General features: G+C 39.1%; 1 protein-coding gene across 9 annotated transcripts in view; it reads left to right on the plus strand.

The window, feature by feature from the left end:
- POU2F1 (POU class 2 homeobox 1) overlaps nucleotides 1-25,188 on the plus strand; it is a 113,568-nt gene that overhangs the window by 43,009 nt on the left and 45,371 nt on the right. For all 9 annotated transcript variants that reach the window (XM_053934304.1, XM_053934302.1, XM_053934301.1 and 6 more), the window contains exons 2-3: nucleotides 17,107-17,172; nucleotides 23,811-23,911. In XM_053934304.1, coding sequence (XP_053790279.1) covers nucleotides 17,107-17,172; nucleotides 23,811-23,911 — 167 coding nt within the window. The remainder of the gene's footprint in view (nucleotides 1-17,106; nucleotides 17,173-23,810; nucleotides 23,912-25,188) is intronic.

The raw sequence follows: 25,188 nt of genomic DNA on the forward strand, positions 1-25,188 counted from the left end.
TTTTTTCTTCCTTCTAATGAATTGTGATTTTTTCTTTCTCCCCCAACTGAGTGGGCTTACAGTCATCATTTTTAACACTAAATGGCATGTTTCTCTTGCTCAGTGGTTGTGCCCTGCCAAAGCTTTGTGTGTTTCCCTGGTCATTTTAATGCCACCAGCTCAGCTGTTTCTTTGAAGTGCTGCTGATTAGAAAAAGAAAAGAAATCTGGAAGGCAGAAAAGGTAGAGAAGAAAACCAAAAGTACTTAAGCAAATGAGAAGCTTTCAAGTTAGTGATGGATTCAAGTTAGTTACCACAGGTGGGATAATGGAAAGAGCTCAGAGGTGTACAGTGTCTTGTATATGTTATGGAGGAATAAAATTTATAGCTAATGTCCAATATGCATATTGAACTGCTCCTGTTTGTTTATGTTTCCCCTTTCCTAAAATGTACATTCTCATATGGGACAAGTGGCATAATGGTGGCCTCTTGTGAAGTTACAGGCTGAATGTTCCTGGGTAAGCTTGCCATGCCCTCCTTGAAGAATAAGGATCACTGGGAGATGGTTATGTCAGGTACAAGGACAGATATTTTGTAAAGTCAGCACAAACAGGAGTGACTGATACTGAGTCTGTTTCTTATCAACCTCCTGCTCTTTTGGGGACTGATAAGCATAATGTTGTTATTTTTACTTAACCAGATTTCCAAAGGAAAGAGAGGTTTGTGTTATGTCTTTCTGACTTTTCCTTTCCACTCAGAAACAGTTGTCCAATTTTAACCAAATTGAACAGATGTTTCAATGATACTAAGTTCCTATTGAACAAGAGATAAGGTCCTGAGTTTATGTGCAGTTAATATAGGGATTCCTAATGCTTCATGTAAGAGATCTTTTATGTTACAATTTTTCATGGAAATAGCTGCTGTATTTTCATGTTCAACAAGTAGTCAAAAAGCCAATCAAATGCTACGACTTAACAAGAAAAGATCAGAGTGCAAAGCAATATAAGAAAAAATAGCATGGTGCCACAATCCATTAGTGCTTCTTTCTCTTTTGTACTAGACTGTGCAGCTCTTCTCCTCAGACATTAACAAAAATACATAGAAAAGCAGCATTAGGAATTATTTTATGGAATCCATTCACACTTTTAATGGACAACTGTGTAGACTGTTATCATCCTAGAAGATAGAGCTAAGGGGGAATATGGCAGTAAAGTGTCATGGAGGGGGAATAGAAGCTTACAGTTCATGGATTCTTATTGTGCAAGAAGTAGGGGACATTAAAGTGGTGCTACAGAAGTAGATAGATTCAAAGCAAAATAGAGAAGAATATTCTTTATTGTATGGTTGGACTGTAGGACTCTTTGCTGCAGGCTCCTCAAAGTTTGCAGGGCTTCAACAGGATGTTAGTGCAGATTCATGGCAAAGAAAAATCTGTTGAGGTTACTTCATGTTTAACAACATCCTCTGCCCCAAAAAATCTTTGATTTGTAATTGGGGATGAGAGAGGGTGGGCAGTGTCTTAGGTACCATCTGTGTTCCTGCTTCCCAAGAGCCACGGGATATTAGCAGGGATGCTTGGGCCCATCCTTTCCCCTAAGCCTGTAGGGGCTGCTCTTACCTGAAACCTCAGTCTGAGGAAAGCAGAGATTTCTTGTGGCTGTGCCAAAGGAAAAGCAGAGAAAGGCTGGTCCTTATCTGTATGGCTTTTCTGGTGGGTTGACCATCCAGTACATATATGGGGCCAAGTCAGTCCTCCCCAGGTTCCAAAGCAGCCCCAGTGCCTTGTCCCTGGTTGTTTAGCCAGCTGGTATGGAATTGGTGAGAATGGCATGGAAATGGTATGGAAGCAGTGAGAAGGCTGGGGTGAAGGGCTGCAGGCTAAAGTAGTGAGCTGTGCATGCAGGATGCAGAAAGGCATGGAATTAATAGAAGGAGGGATCTGTGTTTGTAGGTAAGGAACAAAGGGCAGGTTTTGTATGGAATGAACAGCTGTTTGTCACTCACAGTAACTTTGGACTTTTACACTGAGACTTAGAAAGCGGATACAGAAAGAGTCAGTAAAAATTTGAAATATTACAAAGCACTTGTCAGAGAGGTACTGTCTTGTGGAAGTCTTATAACTTGTCCAGAAGGATTTGAGTTTCTGACTTTTCTCTTCCAGCTATGTTTTTTCTTGATGGCAAGGTACAGAATGGCAGGCATTTTCCAAATGCTGTGGTGTTTCTTAAACTTCAGTTCCTTGTGGCAGAAAAGAAAGAGAAGCCATTTCCTTCGCAGGCATCACCTCTTCTAAATAACAAATATTCACTTTACATGCTGAGCAATTGCTGGTCTAGGAACATATCCAGAGGTTTATTTTCCTGTGTTAATCAAGGAAAAATGGATGTGCTTTTTAGTAGATGTTTCCTTTACAAGATGCAGTAATTGGTGTTTCACTTGCTGAGTGTTTAAACTCTGTAGCCAATATGAAGCAGATACAACCTCTTTCTCGTGGCCAGCTGTGCAAGTTGCTATGGGAACTCGGTGGGGACTATCTGCAGATTACTGCTCTGGGGACCACACCTGGCTTATTTGCATTCAATTTAAGTTGGGGAAAATTCAAAAGAAGAAAAGAGGAGTGTAGACTCGCCGGTAGGCAGGCAAAAAAGGGCTTGTCGTTTTGAGACTGTGACATTGGATGGAAAAGATGCTCGTATTCACACTTCTTGCAGGCTCATGCAGGGCTCTGAATTTTGTAACCTTTTTACATGCATTTCACCAGTGTTGTGAGGTTTGTTGGAAATGGAATGTCACAAAGGATTTTTTTTTAATTGCCTCTGACTTAGTTAAATCCCATAGAATTTGCTAACTTTCTCTGCATTTTTAATGAGTAATCTCTCTGTGATGGTGAGAGATTGTGAAAGCAATGTGGAATACAGGTCCTTCTTTTCAAATGGCATGTTAGATCAACTCAGTGCAGTATTAAAATGTCAGTGCAATATTGAGTGTTGCTGGAGAGCTTAGCTTGAGGGGGTTTTTCTGAATACTGAATTGCTCTTCTTTCACTGGTGACTGACTTCCTAAGAAGGCTGGGGAATGATTTTCATTCAAGTCAGCAGCAGTGGTCAGTTGGCAGCTCTTGGGCTGCTTGTGGCTGGATTTTTGGGGATGATGGTATCCTGGCACTTAAGGGCTTTACTTTTTTTCTTGTTCATTCTCACTACAGCAACTTGCCTTTTGATCAAGATTGGATAAAAGTGATGAAAACAGCACTGTATGCTGACTTGCTCCTTATGCTATTTCTTCCCCTGGGTTGGCACTGTTATCTACGTTTTAGCAGGAAAACAGAACATGTAAACTGTTTTCAGAACAGTAGGCTTAGAAGCTTTGAGAAATCTGAGATCACTACCTTATTCTAAAAAATAATAATATAAACATATTTTATATACATTGTTTATAATATAGTATAGATGTCATATAAAACATAAAATGTGCATAAATATAGATGTTATATTTAGTATATAAAGTATATATGTTTATATATCAACTATATATATATATATGTGTGTGTGTGTGTATATGTATATATGAAAAATTCTGAGGGTTAATGTGTGGTTGCTTGTAAACAGCTTCAGTTCTGATCTGTTAATGTCACCAGAGCTGTGGTGTCCCTTGAGAATTCCAGTTTTGAGCCTGGCTTGATGCTCTAGAACAGCCTACAGGGGTTTTATACAGAGGTCTCAGACATTTATGAGGTATACTTGTTTAATTTCTGTAGATTGGTCTACTGTGACATCTTAGAGTTATTAGTAGTTATTTTTAAATTCTTATGTGAGCAGTTCCTTGAATTTGGGGTTTAGTGCTCTAAGCTGGGTCTGTGTTAAACTATTTACTTGTATAATTGTATTTGTTACTCTGCTGCTGCTGCTGTCAGTCAACAACTCCCCATTTCCTTTACTTTCAAAACCTTGCAATTCTAATGCCTTCTTCAATGCAGCTGATGAAAATAAGTGATTCTGTAGTTAAATTTTGCAGTGTAGGAATCACATTTCCATGTCTGAGCACAGAAATGGCCTGTGTAAGACCAGAAATCAGAGTATTGTCCAGTGTGGCATTTGATGGGGTATGTGCATATGTAAGTGTACTTGATAAAAGTTGTCAGTGTTGGTGCTGAGAGTCAGTATCCCAAAGAGGAAAGAAACAGTTGTTGTGAGATTTTAGTTTTTCATTTCTTCTGTTTGTCACACAATTTTCATGAGAGAATTCATAAGATGGATGTGAAACACAGGACTGGACTGAAACTGTAGACAGTGAAAGTTTTAAGGCAATATACCTGCTGGAAGTATCTTTCCCATTTGTTTCTGTGTCCTTGCTACCTTTGTGTTTCACCAGGGTAAACATTTCTCCCTCTTGGATTAAAAAACAGATTTGGGTTAGTATTTCTCCTGGCAGTTGGAGTAGCTTTAAGGCAGACCATCTCTTGTGGAGCTGTGTAAGAGGCAGCAGGGCAGCAGTGCTGCTTTTTGCTGCCTCAGCAGTCATGGCCCATGGTTGTGGTCCTCACAGAGCCCTAAATTAAGTGTTCTGGTTTTAATTTTTGACTTCTCTGTGGGAAAAAAAAAAATCAAATATGCATATGTGAAACTTGTGTTTTATTGAGGAATGGGCAAGAATTTAAGTATTCTGGGCATTACATTTGAAAATTTTTAGTAAGGCCTTTTGACCTAATTTTTTCAGTTGTCTTCTTTTACTCTGTAATTTTAAAGTAGATCATGACTTTTTTTTTTTTTTGAGAGGAGTCTACACCTGTCAAGCGAATAGTTCCAATCAAAGTAAGTTACAAAAGGACAAAAGTGAGGCAGTGTGGAAAAGTTTACCTCTTCTCTGATTTGCTGGAGAACTAAACAAGACATTCCTGTCTTCAGTGGTGTGTCCATGGGCCTGCAAATACAATGAGCATGTCTTCCCAGCAAATCCTCTGCAAACACAGCCACAGGTGTCAGTCATGCTGCCCTTCAGCATTGTTTCTAGTAAACCCCTTCTAGTGGTTATTTCCTGGAAAAGCTGATCAATGCCTTTTCTGCTTTAGCACAGCATAGGTGCTAAAAACAGGCAAAACCAGGCTTGTGAACATCTCGTGGAAAAGCTCACGCAGGTTATACTTTATATGTGTAGTTATGCTGTGGTTCTCACTTTCTGCTGTTCCTAAATTATTGTAAATTAAAGACCCAGGTGCCCAAGCACTCCATATTATTTTTTTCCCCTGGCTGATAGCAAATACAGTCTTATGTTAGCTCTGAGCAGCCAAAATGATAGATTCTTGGATACGTGTGCTGATGGATGGAATCAGTGTCTGCAGTGTGAATAACTCTGTTTCTTTCTTCAGATCTTGCATCTGGCAATTTTTTGTTCAATTTGTAACATACAAAGCAGCTTGTCTGGAATTTGGCCTTTTCCTCTTTTGAGATCAAATAATTTAAGCTTCAGAAAGAAGCATTCTCATGACATGTCTTGTGGTTCCTACAGGTGTTAATAGTGTCTGGATCAGTGTGCTGAGGGCATTAAAGCAATATCCTTCCTTGGATTTGAGATAGTTATTAAGGTAGAGAGAGCAAAAGCAGTTCCTGCGTGGGCACAGCAGCCCTGCAACTTCAGTTCATAGGATGAACTGCAGAGATTTTGCATGTGCTTTTTGCTATTAATTTGTTTGTCAAACACTCTAATTAGCTAACTAGAGCTAAATATTATCAGTGCTGTTGATATTGATGAATCCAGTTGGCTCCAGCAGGACTCATTGTAAGCTTAAACCCGTGACTTTGATTTATGTGTTTTGAGAGTGACCTGTAGTGTAGTTAATGACAAGTGGTGTGGAGGCTCTGGGATTTGAGCAGTGCTGTGTGGTTAAGCATACACTGAATTAGTTTCATCTTTGTAGAGCCCCTGTTCATCAAGCTAGACTAGTAATTGCTGCTTTGGCAAAGTGGAGAACAGGGAAACAGCATGTTGGCATAAGGCATTATGTTTTGATTTACAGGTGAGTTTGAAAATAACATTTTTAAGCTTTGAGGGCCTGTCTCTATTATGTGAGTGGACACAGGGAGGCAAAATTAATGCTTTTGGAATGCACATACAGTGATGCTTCCAGGCTGTAATAATTCATACAGCTGCTAAAACAAGTATTTCTGTTCAATATTTGAGCTTGGCATAAGTACTCTTCTATGTCAAGGCAAGTCAATTGTGTTGTGATTTGCATATCAGATAATATGTCTTTTTCTGAAATATTTGGTATTTTTAGTGTGTATTGCAATAACAATTTGAAACTACCTTCATTGCTTGGAGTTTTGGCAGTATGAACTGCATTTAACTTTCCCATTCAAATGTATGCTACAATTTCAGTAGCATAGTGGAGAAGACACATTCCAATAAATGTCATTTGTGGGAACAAATGACCCCACTTTAGGTGCAGGAGGTAAATGAGGATTGGCTGGTGTTCCCTGCCAGGGGAAATCTGGGGTCACCCCATTCCTCATGGGGCTGGTGCCTGGTGGTGCTCCAGGTTCTCCAGCTGCCCCAAGATGCAGCATCCATAAAAGCTTGAAAGCTTTCCATGAGGTTGTTTTTGAGTGTTGTTTGGGGGAAGGGGGAAGCTGGGGAGGAGGGGAAGTAATATGGCCTTTTTTTTTTCCCCTCAGTACTACTATAACACAGACATGCACCCTTAAATTCCTTTTTTCCTAATTCTGATAGATGTTGAAATTTTACTGATCTTGTTCTCCAGCCCTCCCTTGTGTTTTATTCATGTAACTTCACATCAGTCTTCTTTTCAGACTTTATTTTGTCCTGCAGTCATTTTTTGAAAAGTGATGTGAGGCATGCAAACCCTGTAACTGTAATAAAATACAAGTGTTAACTAATAGATAAAATACATCTACCCAAGGTGCTCAGTACTTGTCAGTGTGGAGTATTTTGGATTTGACAAACCAATAATTTTAAGGGAGAATGAGACCCATATAAGTGGTCAAAAATTCAAAACAGGTGTTTCCCATAGCCACATTATAAGACATTTTTGTGTGTTTTTTAAAACTCCTGCTTAAGTTCGCATATTACTTTTCATATACAAATTTACTAGAACAATGGATATGTAGTGGTATTGAACCGTACCTGAAGTGTGGTGGAATCAGCATGATTTGTTCATTGTCTATGCTAACTTCAAGTTAAATTGGAAGGAGGTGAATGCCCTGAAGATAACAAAATGTGCTAATGTGCAACAGCTCTGTGGCAGGTAGAACGTGGTAGTTAAACACAAATTGGTTTTCAAAGGTGTGACACTTCACGTTGGTTTTTGAATTGAGTTCCTGGAGTCAGTGCTTATGATGCAGGTAAATAAACAAAAACCACTAAAAACAGCACGAAAGAAAAAGTCTCAAGCCATCATGAAATAGTCATGAAAACTGTGAAAACATAATGAGTGGAACAGGAGAGCTTAATTCAGGACATGTAAAGACATAATGTTTGCTGCCCTTTAAAATATTCCATCATTTCTAAGTAAATGTTATGACAATAATATTTACTTAGACAACAAGAGTTGACTGCACTGAATTTGTAGCCTTTGCTATTGAAAAGAAAACATTCAACAGGATGGATGTAAAACTTTCATGTAAATAGCATATGGATGCTTTCTTATGTGCTATGGGTTGTAGGCAGTAAGGGTAGGGCAAAGTGTTCAGATGATACATCTGATTGGCAGAATTAGCTGTGAGTTTCAAATAAGGCTGTTTGCTTGTGGAAGTTATAATTCTGTATTTTTTGAATAAGGGTATTTATTTTGTTTTCTCTCATCGTATCACTGCCCCCTTTTTTCTTCCCTCCTTGTGTGGTGGTATTGTAAATTTGTCATGAACACAGTTTTCTTTTTATTAAAAAAAGACATAATCCATGGTAGTTGCTACCTTCTGTGGACAAAAATAAGTTGTATAAAAGAACCAAACCCACAAACAAACCCTTTTATATTAATGTATCAGGTGCTAACAAGTATCTGCTGTCCTGCATTGGTAAGATAAATTAGCATTCCTGCTTAGCTTTCCACAAACTTAATTTCCTTCCAAAATGTACACAAAGGAGTTTTGAAAGGCATTTTGTGTCGTTGAAAGTTTTAAAGGATAGTTGTGATTTGAGTTTGTGAGAAGTAAAATTAGATATAGATTAAAATTCCAATTCATAGTGATTGCCTAATGACCGTAAGTCTAAACCAGGCCAATTTTATTTGACTTTTCCAGACAACTGCTCTTTTTGGCTTTCAGAGCAAACTTACCAATTTTCAGATAAAATCAATTCTCTTAGCCACAGTCAAAGGTGGTGGCTAAAATTAGAGTTAGCTTGCAGCCCTAGCTATGAACAGACTGCTGTCTGTCTGTCCATAACTACTCTAAGAGGATTGTGCCAACTTTAATAACAGTTTATTTTGTTGAAGTATGTGATTTTTACAATTTTTTAAATAACACATTGGAGTTCTGTTTGTTGAAATTTTTGTTAGGTTTCGTTTGGGTGGTGGGATGGAGACTTGGAAATGTCTTGAGTTAAAATGTAGTACCTTCAAGGTAAAATGTCCTAGGCATTGATACACTAATGAAGGCAGCATGCTAATGTTGCAGCTAATACTGTATTTCCTTTCCCTGTATTTTGTATTCCATTTGTATGTATTCCTTTGCACTCCACTCCAAGTACACTGTTTAAAAGGGAAATAATGAGTTGGCTTATTGGGTAATCTCATCAGAAAGTGCAGCCCTGAAGTTTGCAAAGGTCATGCTTGTCACTGAGCTGGATAGGGGCAGAAATTTCTTACCTGTCATGGAGGGCATGTAGTAAATGACATTTTAGTAATATATGGAAACACATCCATATAAAAAAAAAACCCAAGAGTTGCATAGTCTACAGGTAAAAATGATGTTCCCTTTCCAAAAACAATTATTAAGGAATCAGGTACTGTCATTATAACTGAATAAAGAAAACGATACATTTGTGGGGCAGACTGCAAAAGAAGACATTCATTTGAAGTGGTATGGTATGGAAAATACATAGAAAGTGACAAAAAGAAGTGAATGGGGTAAAAAGAGTCTCCTGAAATGTTATCTGCAGGTTCCGAAGTGTCTGGCTAAAGAAAATCTACCTTTGTCATACCTGGCTCTGCGATAGTTCCTTTGGTTTTAAGGAAGAGTTTGAATAGGAATATGGGGGGGGGAAAGTCATTAATGTAAAAACTGTAGAATTGGCTGAAGAGGAGAGACTCATTTTTTTCGATATCTGTAGTTTCATGGGGTGTGGCAAGCTTTTTACTTATCACAAGGTGCAGCATTTTCTCTTCTGAGAGGTGCCTTTGGAGGAAAAATGAAACTGTGAGCAAAGCCCAGAGTGGTGTTTTGCTTAAACATGAGTACTAGAAGTGTGTCCTTGGTTCAGGGTGTTAAGTACCTTTTAATAAGTAGCCATAAAGAAAAGAATGGGCAGTGTTGTGGCAGAACCTGAAGAGAACATTAAACGAATGTATTCCACCACTGGTTTTGGAGCAGAGTGATAGTCACCGTTCTTCCCCAGACATTTTCCTTCTCTACTACAGCAGAGATTAAAAGATTGTCAATGGTAAATTTAAACAAACAAACACAAAAAAAAACCAGAGCAAAACAAAAAGTGGCTGCCCCATCCCTGGAAGTGTTCATGGCCAGGCTGGATGGGGCTTTGAGCAACCTGGTCTAGTGAAAGGTGTCTCTGACCAGAGTGGGGGGCTGGACCTGTGTGATCATTAAGGTCCCTTCCAACTCAAACCATTCTATGATTCTATGAGCTTAGGTAAAAGGTAAGATAATAAAATTGTCAAAGAATGAAGTGATCACTGAAAGAAGTATTTGGTTTGGGTTTTTTGTGGTGTTTGGTTTTGGTTGGTTTGGGGAGCATTTTTGTTTGTCTTCTTTTTTTTGGCCAGTTGTTAGTTTGACAGGTCAACACATAAGTTTTTACTTCAATTAGGCTGTTAGTGGATGTGGCAGCTCCAGTGAAGGTTTGTGTGGGGGTTGATGTTTGTGAGGCAGATCAGCCATGGCCACACGCCTGCCAGATTCTAACAGTCACTTCCTGCGCCCTCGGGGCTGCACCTGTGTTCCACCAGCCCAGCACCCTCTGGTTTGAGGAGATCACTGCTGTCCTGCTCTGCTGCTGCCTCAGCTCAGCCACTTGCTTTGCCAAGTGTTTGGTTACACCGTTGCTGTCCAGGCTCTTCCGATAAAGCAAACGGATTATCTCCCAGCGCACTCCAAAAGTATGTATGCAGGAGTGAAGTTTACTGAAGGTCTGTGAACCACGAATGTGTGCCTCCGAGGTCTCAGTGGGACATGTGAGTGAGTAGGAAACCAGGTTGGAAACAAGGTATTAGGAAAACCTATTCAGCACATGCAGTTGTCTCCTCGTAGTAGGGAGCACCTTCTCCCTCTCGCAATCTTTTTCAAGTGTAGATCACTCATGTTAAATATATAGCTGGGAACATCTTGTGTTAAGTAGAGATATGAACCTGAACAGAAGAAGAGGTCAAGCGTGGAAATAAATTCCAGTCAGTACTGGATGATTGAGAAGTCCCTTTTCTCTCACTCCCTCTTGTTTGTAGAGGTGGTGCTTGAATTCACTTGAGAAATGAGGAGAAGAAAAGTACAGCTATGGTATTTTTAAAGGAAAAACAACTTACTCTTTAAATTCACATTAGCACCTGGAAGTGGGTGGCTCAACCGTGTAATCATCTGCATCATCATACTACTTTTTCCTCATCAGAATGTGGAGTAATAAATTTTTGTGATGGCCGCATCATGCTTGAATTTTTATATAAATGTTCTTGCTGTTTAGGACATGAGTTTTTGAGTGGCAAACAAACTATTTGAAATGGTTTACTAGAGCGTCATAGTTAGTCCACTTACTTCTGTGGACCACTTTTGGAAAAGAAGATTGATTTCTCCATAGACCAAAGCCTCTTCTGAGTTCTCCAGTGCTCCAGTGTACTTTGTGGTCACAGCAACAAGCACGTTCTGATTATCACTGAGTGATTCAAAGATGCAACGTGGGTGTGACATGCCCCTTTGAAAAACCATAGCTCTGCAAATAAGCTTTCTTTAGCCATATTGTGTACATGCTTGAAGGGATTAGTAATAGATTTTTGTTTTTTTTCTTGGAAGTCACTGGAAAGCAAAAGACTAAATCTATTTTGATTTCACTCGGGATAGATTAATGGGTGTCAAATGTTACACAATACTTGACATATCCACTGCTGCTAAGTTGGCCGTGGCAAAGGGATTACTCGATAATGAATCACCAAGCTCTTTAGCCGTTTAAAGGGAATCGTGCCACTTCCTTGCCCTGGCAGGACTCTCTTCCCTGCCTGGGACCTTGCTGAGACAGTGCGTGTTCGCATGTGGAAAACTCCACGCAGATGTGCAAGCACCGGCTTGACAGCTTTGTGTTCAGCTTCTACCTTGCTAATTGTTTTCGTGGGATTATTTGGATTGTGTGGAAAGCTTTTTCCAAATCCCCTTTATTACTGATGTTATTGTTGCCAGCAGGAATAAGATTAAAGGTGCTTAAGTCTGTAGAGTTGTTTCTAATTTGTACGTGTCATTTCAGTGGCATTTGAACAGAACTCTGTCTCTTCCCCTCCCTGATCCCCTGTGGTACTGTGCTTGAGTTAGGGCTGAGAAGCCAAGCTATTGGAAGAAAATTCATTTTGTTCCCTAATTATTATGCTGGCACTCGGGAGATAATTTTTCCCTTCATGCACTGCCAATTAATATGTAAATGAGCTGATAAATATTTATACCGTGATTTAAATTATGCAGGGAGCGCTTTCAGTGTACTCTGCAAATGAATTGTTCATGGACTTCAAAGTGCTGGCTGCTGTGCTAACGAGAGGAGATTTGCATAAGGCCCTAATCAGGCGCATACTGATTAAGCTTCATTATGGAAACTGCCAGCTGCAATCTTTGTTTCTATTTTATTACAAAAAGGGGAACTTTTCACGCTTCAGTCGCCTTGACAATGTCAGACACAGCTAGTAGGAGAGACTAAAACTCCACACAGCAACTGAAGTTTCCCTGTTCAGTTGAAGATTGCTATGGTGTAACTGAAGTTGTATTTCTCCCCCCACCTCCCCACTCCCTTTCATGTTCAGTCAGAGCAGTAGTGTAGATTTGATAGAAATTGCCATTCTCCCGTTCCTTGGACTATCTGAACCTGTAGAGGATACCACAGCAATGCTGGACTGCAGCGACTACGTTCTAGGTGGGTACCAGCTCAGCTCTTTCTTATGGACACCGAGGCTGGGAGATTGACTATGCATAGTGGCTTAATCACATATGCAGAAGGTATTTGTGGGGCTGAAGCTCACCAGTGAATCGGCAGCAAATAGCTGCCTGCTAGATGGATAGCACGATCTGTACCAGGGAAATACATGCTTTGGTTGGTTTGTTTGTTTGTTTGTTTTCCCTCTTTTCCCTCGCTCCAGGAGAATTCGTTTCCTCTGCACAGACTTGGGTGATATTAATACAGACCTTTTGCTTTTAGGATTTCAGTCTGAGAAGCATTTGCCTTCTAACAAACACTGGGCTTGACTTGCATATGTGTGTGTTATGCATTTTAAGGCATTAAAATGAATGAGAGGGAGCATAAGTGTTGAAAGAATTTAGTAACTGTATTGAGCCATTCCACAACAGAATGTATGTGTTGTGTGTGTATTTTTAATATAGCAAGGTTCTTCATGTGTAATAGAAAATAAGGGGGAGTGCACAGTGGTTGCCATTGATACCGTTGCAAGCTGTGCTTAAGGTTACTGGGATAATATATTTCCTGCGCTGAGATTCCATCAGGACTGCGGAACAGACATGCCATAATTCCTTCCTCGTGTCTTTTAAAGTTATTTATAGTAATGGATCATCTCAATTTTACAATAGGTTTTATTTATTTTCAAGGCTTTTCTCCCCCGAAGCTCAATGTGTATATATATATATATATATTTATTATTATTCTTTTCATTCCATCATATAAGTTCATATAAGAACTTATAACATATAACTTATAACATATAAGTTCATATAAGAACTTATATCTCTAAGTAAAAGGATATTTTTTTGAATGGTAAATTTTAAAGCAGACATTTGAGTATGTTTGTTTCTGAATATGATGTGGTTTTTGAAAATTAATTTCTAAATAATTCTTGTTATGTTTTCACTCACATTAAACTTCTTTTTTCCCATGCACATAAATGAATCATTTTTGCTGGTGCAAATGGATTATTAGGCAGTTCCACTTTAACTTTGGGTGAAAGGAAACAGTTAATGTTATATATCATGTTAAGATTTTCTTTGCTTTGCCAGCTGTGTGCAGTCTTTATTACACTTCATGTTGGTCCGGTGTCCACTGCTTCTTTCTCCTGAATGCCTTTGGAAATATTCCTGAGGGTGTGTGAAAGGCTGGCACAGCACTGCCTGGCGACACCTCAGCCCTGCTAGCAGAGTAGCAGCATGGAATGTATTCACTCCTGAGAGTTTGATTTCAATCATGCACCTGCTGCTTTCGATCCTTCCTTCTGGGGAGTTTGTTTTTAGATAATGTTGGCAGAAGTTGTAGCCCAGGGCCTTTATTTAAAACCCAAGGAAGATCTAAAGGAAAGAAAAAAGGTGAAGGCATTAAGGCTTGGGGTTTTTTTAGCCCACTTCATTTGTTTATTCTTTTAAGTTTGAAGCAGAAATTGCACGAGCACGTATAAACCAAGTAGCCTTTTTATTTGACATAGAATGAATCGGTAGGTTGAGTATCCCGCGGATATGAGCCTGTTTTGCTGGTAGCAGTTTTGTGCTTCAGATGGATGTCATACCATTTGCAATGGAAATGGCTGCATTGTTCTTGATGCTTTACATGCAGAAGGCCCACAGATTGAACAAGAAGTAGTCAGCTGGTGAAATAATGGATGCTATCCTTTGCTTGAACCTGAGCACTACCAGAAAGATGTTTCTTCTTCTAACTTGCTGCTTTTTTCAATAGCAATGTTTGAGGTCTTTGTTAAGGATAGACCTTTACAATAAAATATTCTTCATTTAGACAGTCTTTTGGTAGTTAAGTAAACTTTGTGTATGTGTAGTACTAAAAAACCTATTCTAGAAGGATGTATTTTGCAGCATAGCCTGACAGAAAAATGTGTCCTGGCTTGCTTTTTGGAAAGAGGTCTGTACAGTTATAACTTCGTGTGACTGAGCAAACTTGCTCATCATGTAGGAAGGCTTCTTGTGTGAGCTTCCTCATAGGACAGAACAGTGACTGCCCTGCTTGAGTTCTGGGCACAGGACAGCTGTGTTCCCCCTCTGTGTTTAGTTTGCTTTGCTTATTCTGTCATTAGTAGCCTGCACCTTGGCTCTAATACTTCAATTCCTGCAACCAACTAGCAACAGGAGGCCCTCTGTTGTTTTTCTAGCATGAATTTTCTGAAGTGTTTCAGCAAATGGATTCCATGTTCCATTTCTGAGAGACAACTTTCTCAACCTGTGCTCTTCCCTGTTGTGGCGAGTTGTATCTTGAGTTCAAGCTATTCTTCTGCTCTGGGCTTAAAATTGCATCCTATGTCCAGTAGCCTTATGAGTTAGCCTGGTTTCCACAACCAAATGTATTTGACTGGTAAGAACTCTTTGCTCATTTTCCTGTTGGATGAGGACTCTTCATATTTGTGTCCAAAGCAAAGGACTCCCATTTGGTGTTCTCTAAAGTGAAATTTCAGGAGCCATCTGTGTGTAAAGGAATGAACGAATACTGCTTATCAAATGCATGTTGCCTATAATCACTCTAAACATCAAATCACATTTTGTTGCCTCAAATCACTCTAAGTGTGCTGTTGCCACAACAATAAACTCAATTTAAAATATACCTGATGTCTAGATAGAAACATAGATCTCTCAGCAGAGAGGGCCAAGTCAAGAGCAGACATTTCTGTATAGTCAGTGGAACCCATGCTCTGTTTCTAGAGTGTGAATCATGCTATCCAGATATGGTAAATGACAAAATAAGGAGCTTGGAATCAATAGGTTCTGTACTGCACCCTTAGCAGAATTCTTGTTTTTCAAGACTCTGAATTTGTAGCTTGAATGTGCTAAGCAGAAGTTGTGAAAAACAGGGCCAAATTTGCTGAAGTGTGGGCCAACAGCACTCAGCTGTACTCTCCTCATTCCCTCCCCCTTTCAAAAAGCAGTTTAACACATCTGCCTTTATACCAAGGGTACCACTGATAGTCCAGATCTCTTTTACACATGGCTGAACATTTGGAAGATTTAAGAATAGGCATAGGAACTTTCTGAGAAGAGTTCAGGCTCTGGAGATGTTGTATTAGCTTGTCAGGGAAAGTTTTGTGGTTGTTACAGTCCTCTGGATTTTCAAGGCTCTATTGGATTCTACTGCCACAGTTGTTTGTGTGGAAAATAATATTAGTTTTAAAAATATTGATCACAGAATCATAGAATGATTTGGTTTGGGAGGGACCTTAAAGATTATCCAGTTTCAACCTTCCAACCCACCTGCCATGGGCAGGGATACCTTGCTCTAGATCAGGTTGCTCAGAACTTCATCCAAACTGGCCTTAAAACTTTCAGGATGAGGCATCCACCACATCTCTGGACAACCTGTTCCAGTGTCTCACCACCCTCACAGTAAGAATTTCTTACTAATATCCAGTCCAAACTTGCCCTCTTTCAGTTTAAAGCCATTCTTCCCTGTCACTTCATGCCCTTCTAAAACTTTTCTCCAGCTCTCTTGCAGGCTTCTTTAGGTACTGGGAGGCTGCTGTAAAGCCTTCATGGAGTCTTCTCCAGGCTCTACAACCCCAACTCTCTCAGCCTTTCCCACATGGCTGAGGTGCTGCAGCCCTCTGATCATCTTGGTGGCCTCTGAACTCAGTCCCACAGGTCCCTGTCTTTCCTGTGCACTGGTAGTAGCAGGTGATGGCACATGGCAGTAGTCCATCTTCTCATTTCCAGCTTTCATGGACTGCCAAGCAATCTTGGTACTGTCTGGGGGAAAGATGCAGCACAGTTAATGCTGCTCCTGTATTCTTCAGCCTGTTGGTATTTTGGAAATCACTGCTTTGATGAAAGTACATGACAGAGGTAACCTTTTAAGCACCTAGCGAGAGAATATCCTGGAGTAGAGGGTTCATTTTAAGCTCATTGAACTTGCTTTTAGCTCATTATGGGAATGGAAGAGACTGCTCAAGGATTTGCTTACACTTCACTTTATGAGCTGTTCTGTCTTGAGATTCTTTTTGTAATTTTGGTTTGTGATAATGTGGCACACTGGGGTCGGTGGCAAGGCATGAGGAGGTAATAAGCTGGAGAGCTGATGCTGTACACAGAACATCTGTATAGATTCCTATATAAGGAAACTATATTCTCTGTCTGCCATCTGGAGAGGCCCTCTGCATTGCACTGTATTCAGCTGACAGGCTTTGAAACCAGGAGCAGACTTTTCAATGCATTCATCCAGAGGGAGAAAGAAGAGGAATTATTTTATATTTGTATGGTTTTGCCTGAATATATAGGAAATATAAAATAATTTAATGTTAGTGACATTCCAGTAAAATAGAAATGCAGTATTAGGAAAATGGCATCCATTTAATTATAATGACTGAATTTCCTTTCTTTTGTTGGGGTGGGGCAGGGGGAATAAACACAAGAATAATATAGGCCATGATGGTCAGACTTAACGTTTTTGAATCTTGGTGTAATCATTGTTCCTTCTTACCCCCCCCCCTTCTTTTTCTTCTATGACTTTCATTGTATTGAAAATTAAGTTCCTACCTATCATTGCCCTCCAGCATGCTGTGTTTTATTCCCTTAATACCATGTTTTCACATATGGGAATAATGTCATAGAAAATTTTGAAATAATATTTATCTGGAAGATTCAGTATTGTGTTCTGGTTTTGGTTGTTCTTTTTTTTTTTTTTTTTGTGTTATAAATCTGATTTACGGTAAAGTACATAGCAAATTTCTGCTGTTCTGTACTTCCCTTGAATAAAAAGGTATGAATAGATTTGGGGATTTTTTTGCTGTATTGTTTTATCTTTCTTTCTGTTTTCATGCAGACTCAAGAATGAACAATCCGTCAGAAACCAGTAAACCATCGATGGAGAGTGGGGACGGGAACACAGGTAGGAAATGATCGATTGGTGCACAGATATATTCTGGTGGAATTGAATGGATATTAAAAGCAAAATTTCTTTACCTATTTAGTGGGATTTCAAAAACCCACAAAACCAAACAAATAAAAACCTACACCCTTTGATCTTAGAGACCTGGGAATACTTTTGTTATTAACCCTACTGCATACAGGGCATTATTCATACCTAGTTTATTGGAGCACCATCCACACTTTTTATATAAGATTTCCCTTCCTCACTTTATCTGTAATGTTTCTGGTACTACCAAAGCTCTGGTGGCACTAGCTCTCCATAAATAGTCTCATTTTTTCCTGGCAGAGCATACCTTAGGCACTTCTAACTTCATTGCTTATTTTTGGGTTGAAATTTTCCCTGGCAGATGTGGGCCACTGCCTGATCCTGTTTCCATTTTAGATTTCATTCTTACTGTCACAACAGTTCTCAAGAACAAGTCAAATGGAGAAAGCATAATATATCAAAATTTAAAAAAAAATTAGCCGGCTTTTCTGTAATTTCTTAGTGTGTTAGAACAGGACCTTGAAATTTGGTGGGGAAGAACAGATTTTGTCAGGCCAATCTGCCTTTTGGCACACTCTTAAGATGTGACCAAATTCTAAGCCATTGAAGAAGCTCGTTGAGCCACTATAACTTAATCATGCTACCTCATGCTTTAATTCCTTTCTGGAGGTAATACAATGCTCATTCTGAAAGCAAGAGAAATGACAGTTCTGAATGGAAAGTAAGTAGTTTAACCTAGCTTAGAATCTTTTCTCAGCTCAGAATTGCATTTGGGAAGAGAAAATTCTGATGAGAGGGAACTTGTTGCTTTGAGAGAAGTCTGGGTACCTTGTATGAGGAAAACAAGTTTTCTTCTTTATGGTTTGATAGTAAGAGTTTTATTTTAAACTCTGGAGTTGTGATGAAGTTAACACTATTTAATTTTATTTTTCTGAGAGGTTGGATTTTTTCTGCCAATATATGGGTTCAGTAAAAAGGAATTCTTCCTGCTTATTAATGTGTGTTTTGTTGCTGGCATCTCAGGCTTTATAATTGTCATTGTATTTTAATGGGAGCGCTATCAATTATTTTTCTGCACAGAAGTGTTTTATTATGTATTTAAGGGTTTAAGATTATATAAAACATTATTTCAAAAACATATGGGCCGTAAATATTTCATGATCATAAACAGCATCAAGGGAACAATGATTTTAAGTATCCCTGTGGATGCCTTGTAGCTGGAGGATGTGTGTAAACTTCTGAGAAAATTCAGATTTCCTCCCCTGTGTGACCACAGTTCCCTGCATGTGCTTTCTCCAGAGTGCATTCCCAACACACTTCTCCCAGTGCAACTTTAGCAGTTTCACCTCAGTTGAGCTGGTGAGGAGGAGGATTTGTTTTATTCAAAGGTAATCAGTCAATTATCACAGGAGCATTGCATCTGCTTCAGCAGAACTTGGTTCTCTTAGGCAAATATTTCATCATTGTGAAGGTGGGGGTCATGACATAAAATGGATTGATTGTAAAGCTGCATGTAGGTCCTTTCATGTTAAAAGGGGATACAATGACTGTATTTTTTTATACTCTAACATTAAAGTTAGTTATTATAAAAGTTTGAGTCTGACTGGTGTTTAAAACTTTTGGAAATTTGCTTCTTTAATTTAAATGCTTCCAGTCTTTCCTTCCAGTTTTGTATCCTGATTTTTAAATTATATGAACTAAAGTAATCTAGAATTTTTGAGGACTGTCTGTTCTGCAGTCATTGCTTTGTTTTAAAACGTAGTGCTCCTAAACCCCTGGAGATAGTGATTGATGGCATTTGTGATGTTCTTTGGGAGCTCAAGCATCAGTTGTATTAGTCAACTTGGCAGATGTTAGGCTCTGAAAGGAATACTCACAGAATGTAATTTTAGGCTTCTGATCGGGGTACTTAGATTATGGTTCTGGGCTCAGTGCATACTTGAGTGAAAAGAAGTCAGCTTTCAGCTCAGATGCTGAGGAACTGGAAGTGCCATTGATTTTCTGTCAGTGCCTGTGCTCCCCAGATAATGCCTGATGATGATTTTTATAAACACTCAGAGTTCTTATTTTTGAAACTTCCTCTAACTGTCTGCTTTCCAGTGACATTTGTAAATCACTTGAGTCTGCTGTGTAAACACTAATAGTCTATCTTTTAAACTTCAGTGGATGCTCGTTTGGGTCATTCCTGTTTTAAACTGTAGTGAGATAATGTGATTTGAAAATGTTAAGAGAAATTACTTTGGAGCATGAATTTACATTTGGCAGAGCTGGTGTTCTTAGGAAAATAGCCCCAACAGTTACCACTGGTTAAAGATGACAACATCAGCAGTTTTCTGAGCTATCAGCTAAGTTTCATGGAAGTTAACAAACTTGGGTTTTTAATTTTGAGCTCTGACTATTTAAGAAACATTGTAAAGTCCCCTAATTATACTGGTCACAATACAGTGCCTGAAATACGTTATGAATTTAAATTTTTTGTGCTAACTGGATTTCCCTTTTAAGCAGCTGAAAAGCCAACCCATATTTCAGACCAATTAAAAACAACAACCAAAACATACGAGTACAGGAGCTGTTGGATGGCTGTTTCCTTAAGAACATGTATTGACCAACTGGTCATCAGTATTGCACAGTTAGAGGAATCATTGCCAAGCTTCAGTTTTGGGCAGACAGTTTACATAGTATCTGCTGGAGAAAGGAGAAGTAAGAAAAACATCTTACCTTACAGTAAATGGACAGCCCATTTGATCTCCTTTTTATAGACAGCATAATATTTTTCAAAACAGCTCAACTTTCTTGTTTGTTTAATGCATCTTCTCTTGTAAGAGCTGTGTGAATGCAGAACTGTGAAAGCCAAGGTTATAATGACTATGGAAACTGTACTATTATGACATTTGTTGACATAGCAGCAAAATAATAATTATTGTAAGTGTAGTATTTGGAAGGATTCTAAGGATACTTGTTTGCATTGCTTCATTTCCAAAGACTGATTTTCCAGTTTCCATAAGAAGGAAGTTGTAGGAGAGAGACCATGAACTATTCTTCAACTGCTAAAATCGGGCAATTATCAATGCTGAACTTGGTATTAGGAAATGTGGATAGGGAAACAACAATTTCTGAGTATTGGGGGTATCTCTCTGTCTTTCAGCAGAGATAGGGAGAAAGAGGTGTCCTGGGAAAATATGGTGCTGGGAGATGTCTCCCAGAGCACAGTGCAGATACCCACTCCAGCTGGTTTTGAAATTTTCTTTCTCCTTGGTTGCCTTCCCTTCCCGAGTTCTTTCTTGCACCTTACTCCACACTTCCCCTGATCTGGAGTTCCTCACTCCTCTTCCTTTCTAATGCAGTTTACAAACTCAGGTTGAAGTCTGATGATTATAATCTGGAATTTTGAGAGTAAATTGTTCTGACTGCAGGGGCAGTGTTACCTTGCCTACTCTGCTTTGTCATGCCTTTCCCCTCTGCAGGTACAATTCCAAAATGCCATAAAATAATCCACGTTCAGTATCTACTGTTCTGTTCCTTTTCCTGGAGTAGTATTCTATTAGTCTTCATCCAAACCAGCTCTGTGAAGTACCTGAGCACATGGCTGAATTTATGCCAGAATTTAAACATGCTTGGGTTACACTGGACCTCAACTGGGTGAAATTCCATCCCATAGCTGGCTGGGGGCAGAGCACCCAGACCAAAACAAACTGCTGGTGGACTACCAGGAGGGGCAGGACAGGGAGGATGGAGCTGCAACCAGGAAGAAAGGACAGATGGAACATGGAGAGTTCCCACTCTTTTTGCGCTGTTTTTGGTGTTGGCGAGCTCTAGCAGTTATGGAAGTTGGGATGAGGATGGAAAATAGATTAATACCCTGGACTGTTAAAATAATGATACACCTGATTGTATCTGCCATGTCTGTTAATCATCACAGGGTGATGAATTTATTTAATTCTTTTTAAGCATTTAACTCTTACCTTGAGCAAAAGTGGCATTCTAATCCTTTCTGTCCTTACAATGTGCTGACCTTCTGCTTCTGACAGCTCCACTTTCCAGCTCTGTATCAGATTTCTTGGATTCCTTGGGAGTGGTGCCACATCCTTCTGAGCACCTTAAAAGCAAGTTCTCTCATATGCTGGACTCACTTCATTTTCCTTGCTCTTCTTCAAAAGACATGGGCATCGTGTGATAAATGCAAGCAGCAAGAGTAGCATTCCTTCCAAAATTAGGCTGCATCCAGAGGGGAAGAGACATTGTGCCTCCAAACATCAAAGAGAGTTTAAGATGCAAGTAGTAGAACAGAGAGTAAACAGATGTGATGTGGATTTTTTCGCCCAGAGTTTAGTTTTGGGAGGCCTGGGGAGAGTGAGTTGATGTCTTTCAAGACTGAATTTAAAGAAAATGCTGTTTTCTCTCGATGCCTGTCTAAGTTGTTTGTTGGGAGCCATGAAGATTTTAAGCTCAGTCTTGGAGCTTGCTTTGTTCTAAATGATCACCTAGGAGGCTTGTTTCAGATTTCCATATTAAGAGTCAGCAGAACTGCTAACTGGAGCATTTCTTCTGCACACTTGCACAGTAATGTTCTTTTAACATGGTATCATGGTTTTTTGAGGCTCTTTTTGGAAGATAGTTAACTAGAACAGTATCACCTATTTACCTAAGGTGAGGCCTGCAGCTGGTTCTCTGAGAAACAGATAATTTTTTTAACCCCCACAAGTTTCCTATTGGAATGAAGATTATTTGCCCTCCAGTAGATGTTTTTATCTGTATTTTTTTCACTCCCTGGCCATTGAAAAGTAATTCAAAACCTTTGATTAAATGAGGAGTTGGTAGGTTGTTTCCTTTGACGTATGGGAGCTATTTGTCAGGAATTATTTTTATATATTTAGCAAACTACTTTTTCATTCCCTTTGTATTTCTACAAGGAGAGAATTCTGAAGTTTACTGGAAAGAATGTAGATAAGATTCTTCTGTTTTTTTCAAGCAGACCTTCTTATATACTGTTCTTTGGAGAAAGGCAACCAAATTGCATTCCTTCAGGAGCAATTCAGACCAGTGAGAGTCCTTATATTCACTTTGAATTGGAATTTTAGACTAATTAAGTGAAATAATTTGATGCACTTTAAAACTGGAATATTTTTAACACATCTGTGGATCTTTGGCTGCATGTATGTCTCTTAAGTTTGTAAACCTTGGCCCAAACCATAGAATTGAAAACTTGGGAGTCAACCAAATCTTCCCACAAAGAACCCCCACCTAAGATGCACCAAAGGACCACCTTAGGTATACTTTACATGGATGGTAGAAAGTTTGATATTATGTCAGTGTTTAATTGAACTATGGCTCAGTCTTTGGAAATGTTACCTGTGTAAGCTGTTTGCAGGTCAAAATCACAGTGTGAGGTATTGGACAGTCTATTTTACTAATCACATTTTATGCCTGCTTGCAGTTGCAGATATTTCCAAGGAATAGCAACTACCTGTTGTTGTTCAACAACTGTGACTCTTTTGCTCAGTAGATAACCTAGGTTTTTATGGCAGAGAATGTAGATGATGGAAGGAATTTTGAAGTAGGAGTTACTATGCACACCTGCCTGTGGGCACTGAACAAAATCTGATTGTTGTGATGAATAAACATGCAAGTCTAAAGCTGGTTTTGCTTCATTTCAGTCACACAATTTTAAAAATTGCATCATCTGTTCTAGAAATTCCCTGCAGCCCAGCACACTTGGAAGTCTCCCTTCCTGTGTGTAGTAACAAAAAAAAAAAAAAAAACAAACACTTGTTTTATTCTTTTTCTTCTCACACCCAAATTTTTTTGGTGATAATTGGGAGGTTTTCATGTCTTCCGAGCAGTTTAGGAAAAGATTGCAAAAATGTAGGAAAATAAGCAGGTTTTAGTTACATGAGAGTAAGAGAAGAAGCAGAAGCAAGCCCAGGCAGTTACCTTATCTAATGAGACCTCTGAACAAACTTTTACAGAAATGTAGAGGAGTCCTTTCTGGAAAGAGTAAAACTGTGGCCCATAACTGCTGTATATAGATGGGATTTCTGTTTACATCGAGTGTTATTTTACCTGTCTTTTAGGGAAGGTGCCTTTAATATGAGCCTTGCTGTTGGCACTTTCTGAACTTGAAGTTAGTCTTCAGCTGTCGGAGGGTGCATGCAAAATGGAAACACAGTTTAATCATAGCAGCAAGCACCCATTTGGTTCTCAAACTGAGTAGAGAGTGATGGGATAGAAAAACACAGGTCATAGAATTGTTTAGGTTGGAGAAGACCTTTAAGGTCGTCAAGCCCAACTGTTAATGCTGCCAAGTCCCCCATTAAACCATGTCCCTAAGTGCCACATCTGCACATCTTTTAAATATCTTCAGGGTACCCAAATAGATGATGGAAGCTAAAGACAATATGATGTTGATTTTGTTCAGCTGACAAATGCTCTATTACCGAAGCCTCGACTCTGCTTCCCACCTCATTTTTGCTAAAAAAATGCAATTCTTGTTACTTTCAGAGTGTTTTTTTTTACTATATAATGTTGAGAGAATAGCAGGAAAGTTGGAGTGTTAATTCTTATTCCACTTACTAGAAGTAGTAATTAATATTTTTCAATATCTCTTTCTCCAGGCACGCAAACAAACGGCCTGGACTTTCAAAAGCAGCCTGTGCCTGTCGGAGGAGCAATCTCTACAGCCCAGGCCCAGGCCTTCCTTGGGCACCTTCATCAGGTAAGAGAAGAGACATTTCAAACAGAGGAGACTCAGCTGCCCTGGTGTGTTCCATGTTCTGTCTTTCTGTGAATGATGGGGAGTCATTTATTAGAACATAAATATGGGTATATCACCTGGTTAACGAGCGTGGATGAGATAAAGTCCTATTTGTGGCACTCACTTCATTGCATTAGGCTGCAGAACGTGTCAAGATAGGGTGAGACCTCTCTGGGAGAATTACAAATCACATTTCTGGGGACTTGAGAATGCCTAAATGTTGTGGTGTGGTTTTGAGTAGGTTTTTTGTTTGTTTGCTTTGTTGTTGTTGTTTTAACCTTAATAGAGATACCACTTTGAAAGGCAAGAAAAAAATTTAAATTTTTTAGGAAAGGATTGTATTGGCCCAATGGCTGCCAAGGTTCCAAAACTGTCGCTAGTTAAAAACACTCTTAGAGATTAACTAGAAAGAAAGTTGATTGTACTTACTAAGCATATATGGCTTGTGAGGTTTTCTTATTTTACAGAAAAGTTATTTCAGTGAACTGTTTGTCAGATGATATTCAGACTTCTCTGATACTATCCCTCTGTTCTGCTGCTGCTGTGTTTAGGGAATCAAAGCTGAACTTCAGATACAGGCTGAAGCAAAATGGGGCATCCCTAGGTGAAGAGAAGTATAAGGGGCATTTTTTTGTAGTTTTTTTATCTGTTCACACTTGATGTATGAAAACAAATGTCCTAATTTCTTTCCCTTCCTCTGCACCAAGTTAAACTTTAAAATACTGTACCTAATTGGATGACCTTGAATGTTTGAGGTCTGAGGTTGCACAGTTATTGTGGTATAATTGAAGTATTGAAGCTTTTATGCCCTCTTTTAAGAGCTCTGAACTGCCGTTTTATTGTATGGAACATTCCACACGTCTTGTCACATAATTGCAATTTTCCTAGCAGATTGGTTTATATAGGACTAAGGGAGTGCCACTGTTTGAATTTGCTGAACCAATAGGCTGTTGTAGGCTGCCTTTATGTGGAGAGAAGCTGACTAGTTTTTATGGCTTGCCAGTGTGTGTTTAACATGGAGACAGATACAGCTGTTCTGCAGAATTCCGTGTGTTTGTTTTAGTCTTCGTTTTGTTATATAGATTGACCCAGAACAGTAATTGGGTTTTGCACAGCGCTTTATCCTGCTTTGGAAATGTATTTATTTGTCAGGATCTTTATAACTTCATGTTTGATAAAGTGTGATTCATTTCTTGAAACTGGTTCAAAGGAAAATCTCAGGTATTCTTTTATTGACC

Source organism: Vidua chalybeata, chromosome 2 (genome assembly GCF_026979565.1).
Source record: "Vidua chalybeata isolate OUT-0048 chromosome 2, bVidCha1 merged haplotype, whole genome shotgun sequence".
Classification (NCBI taxonomy): Eukaryota; Metazoa; Chordata; class Aves; order Passeriformes; family Viduidae; genus Vidua; species Vidua chalybeata.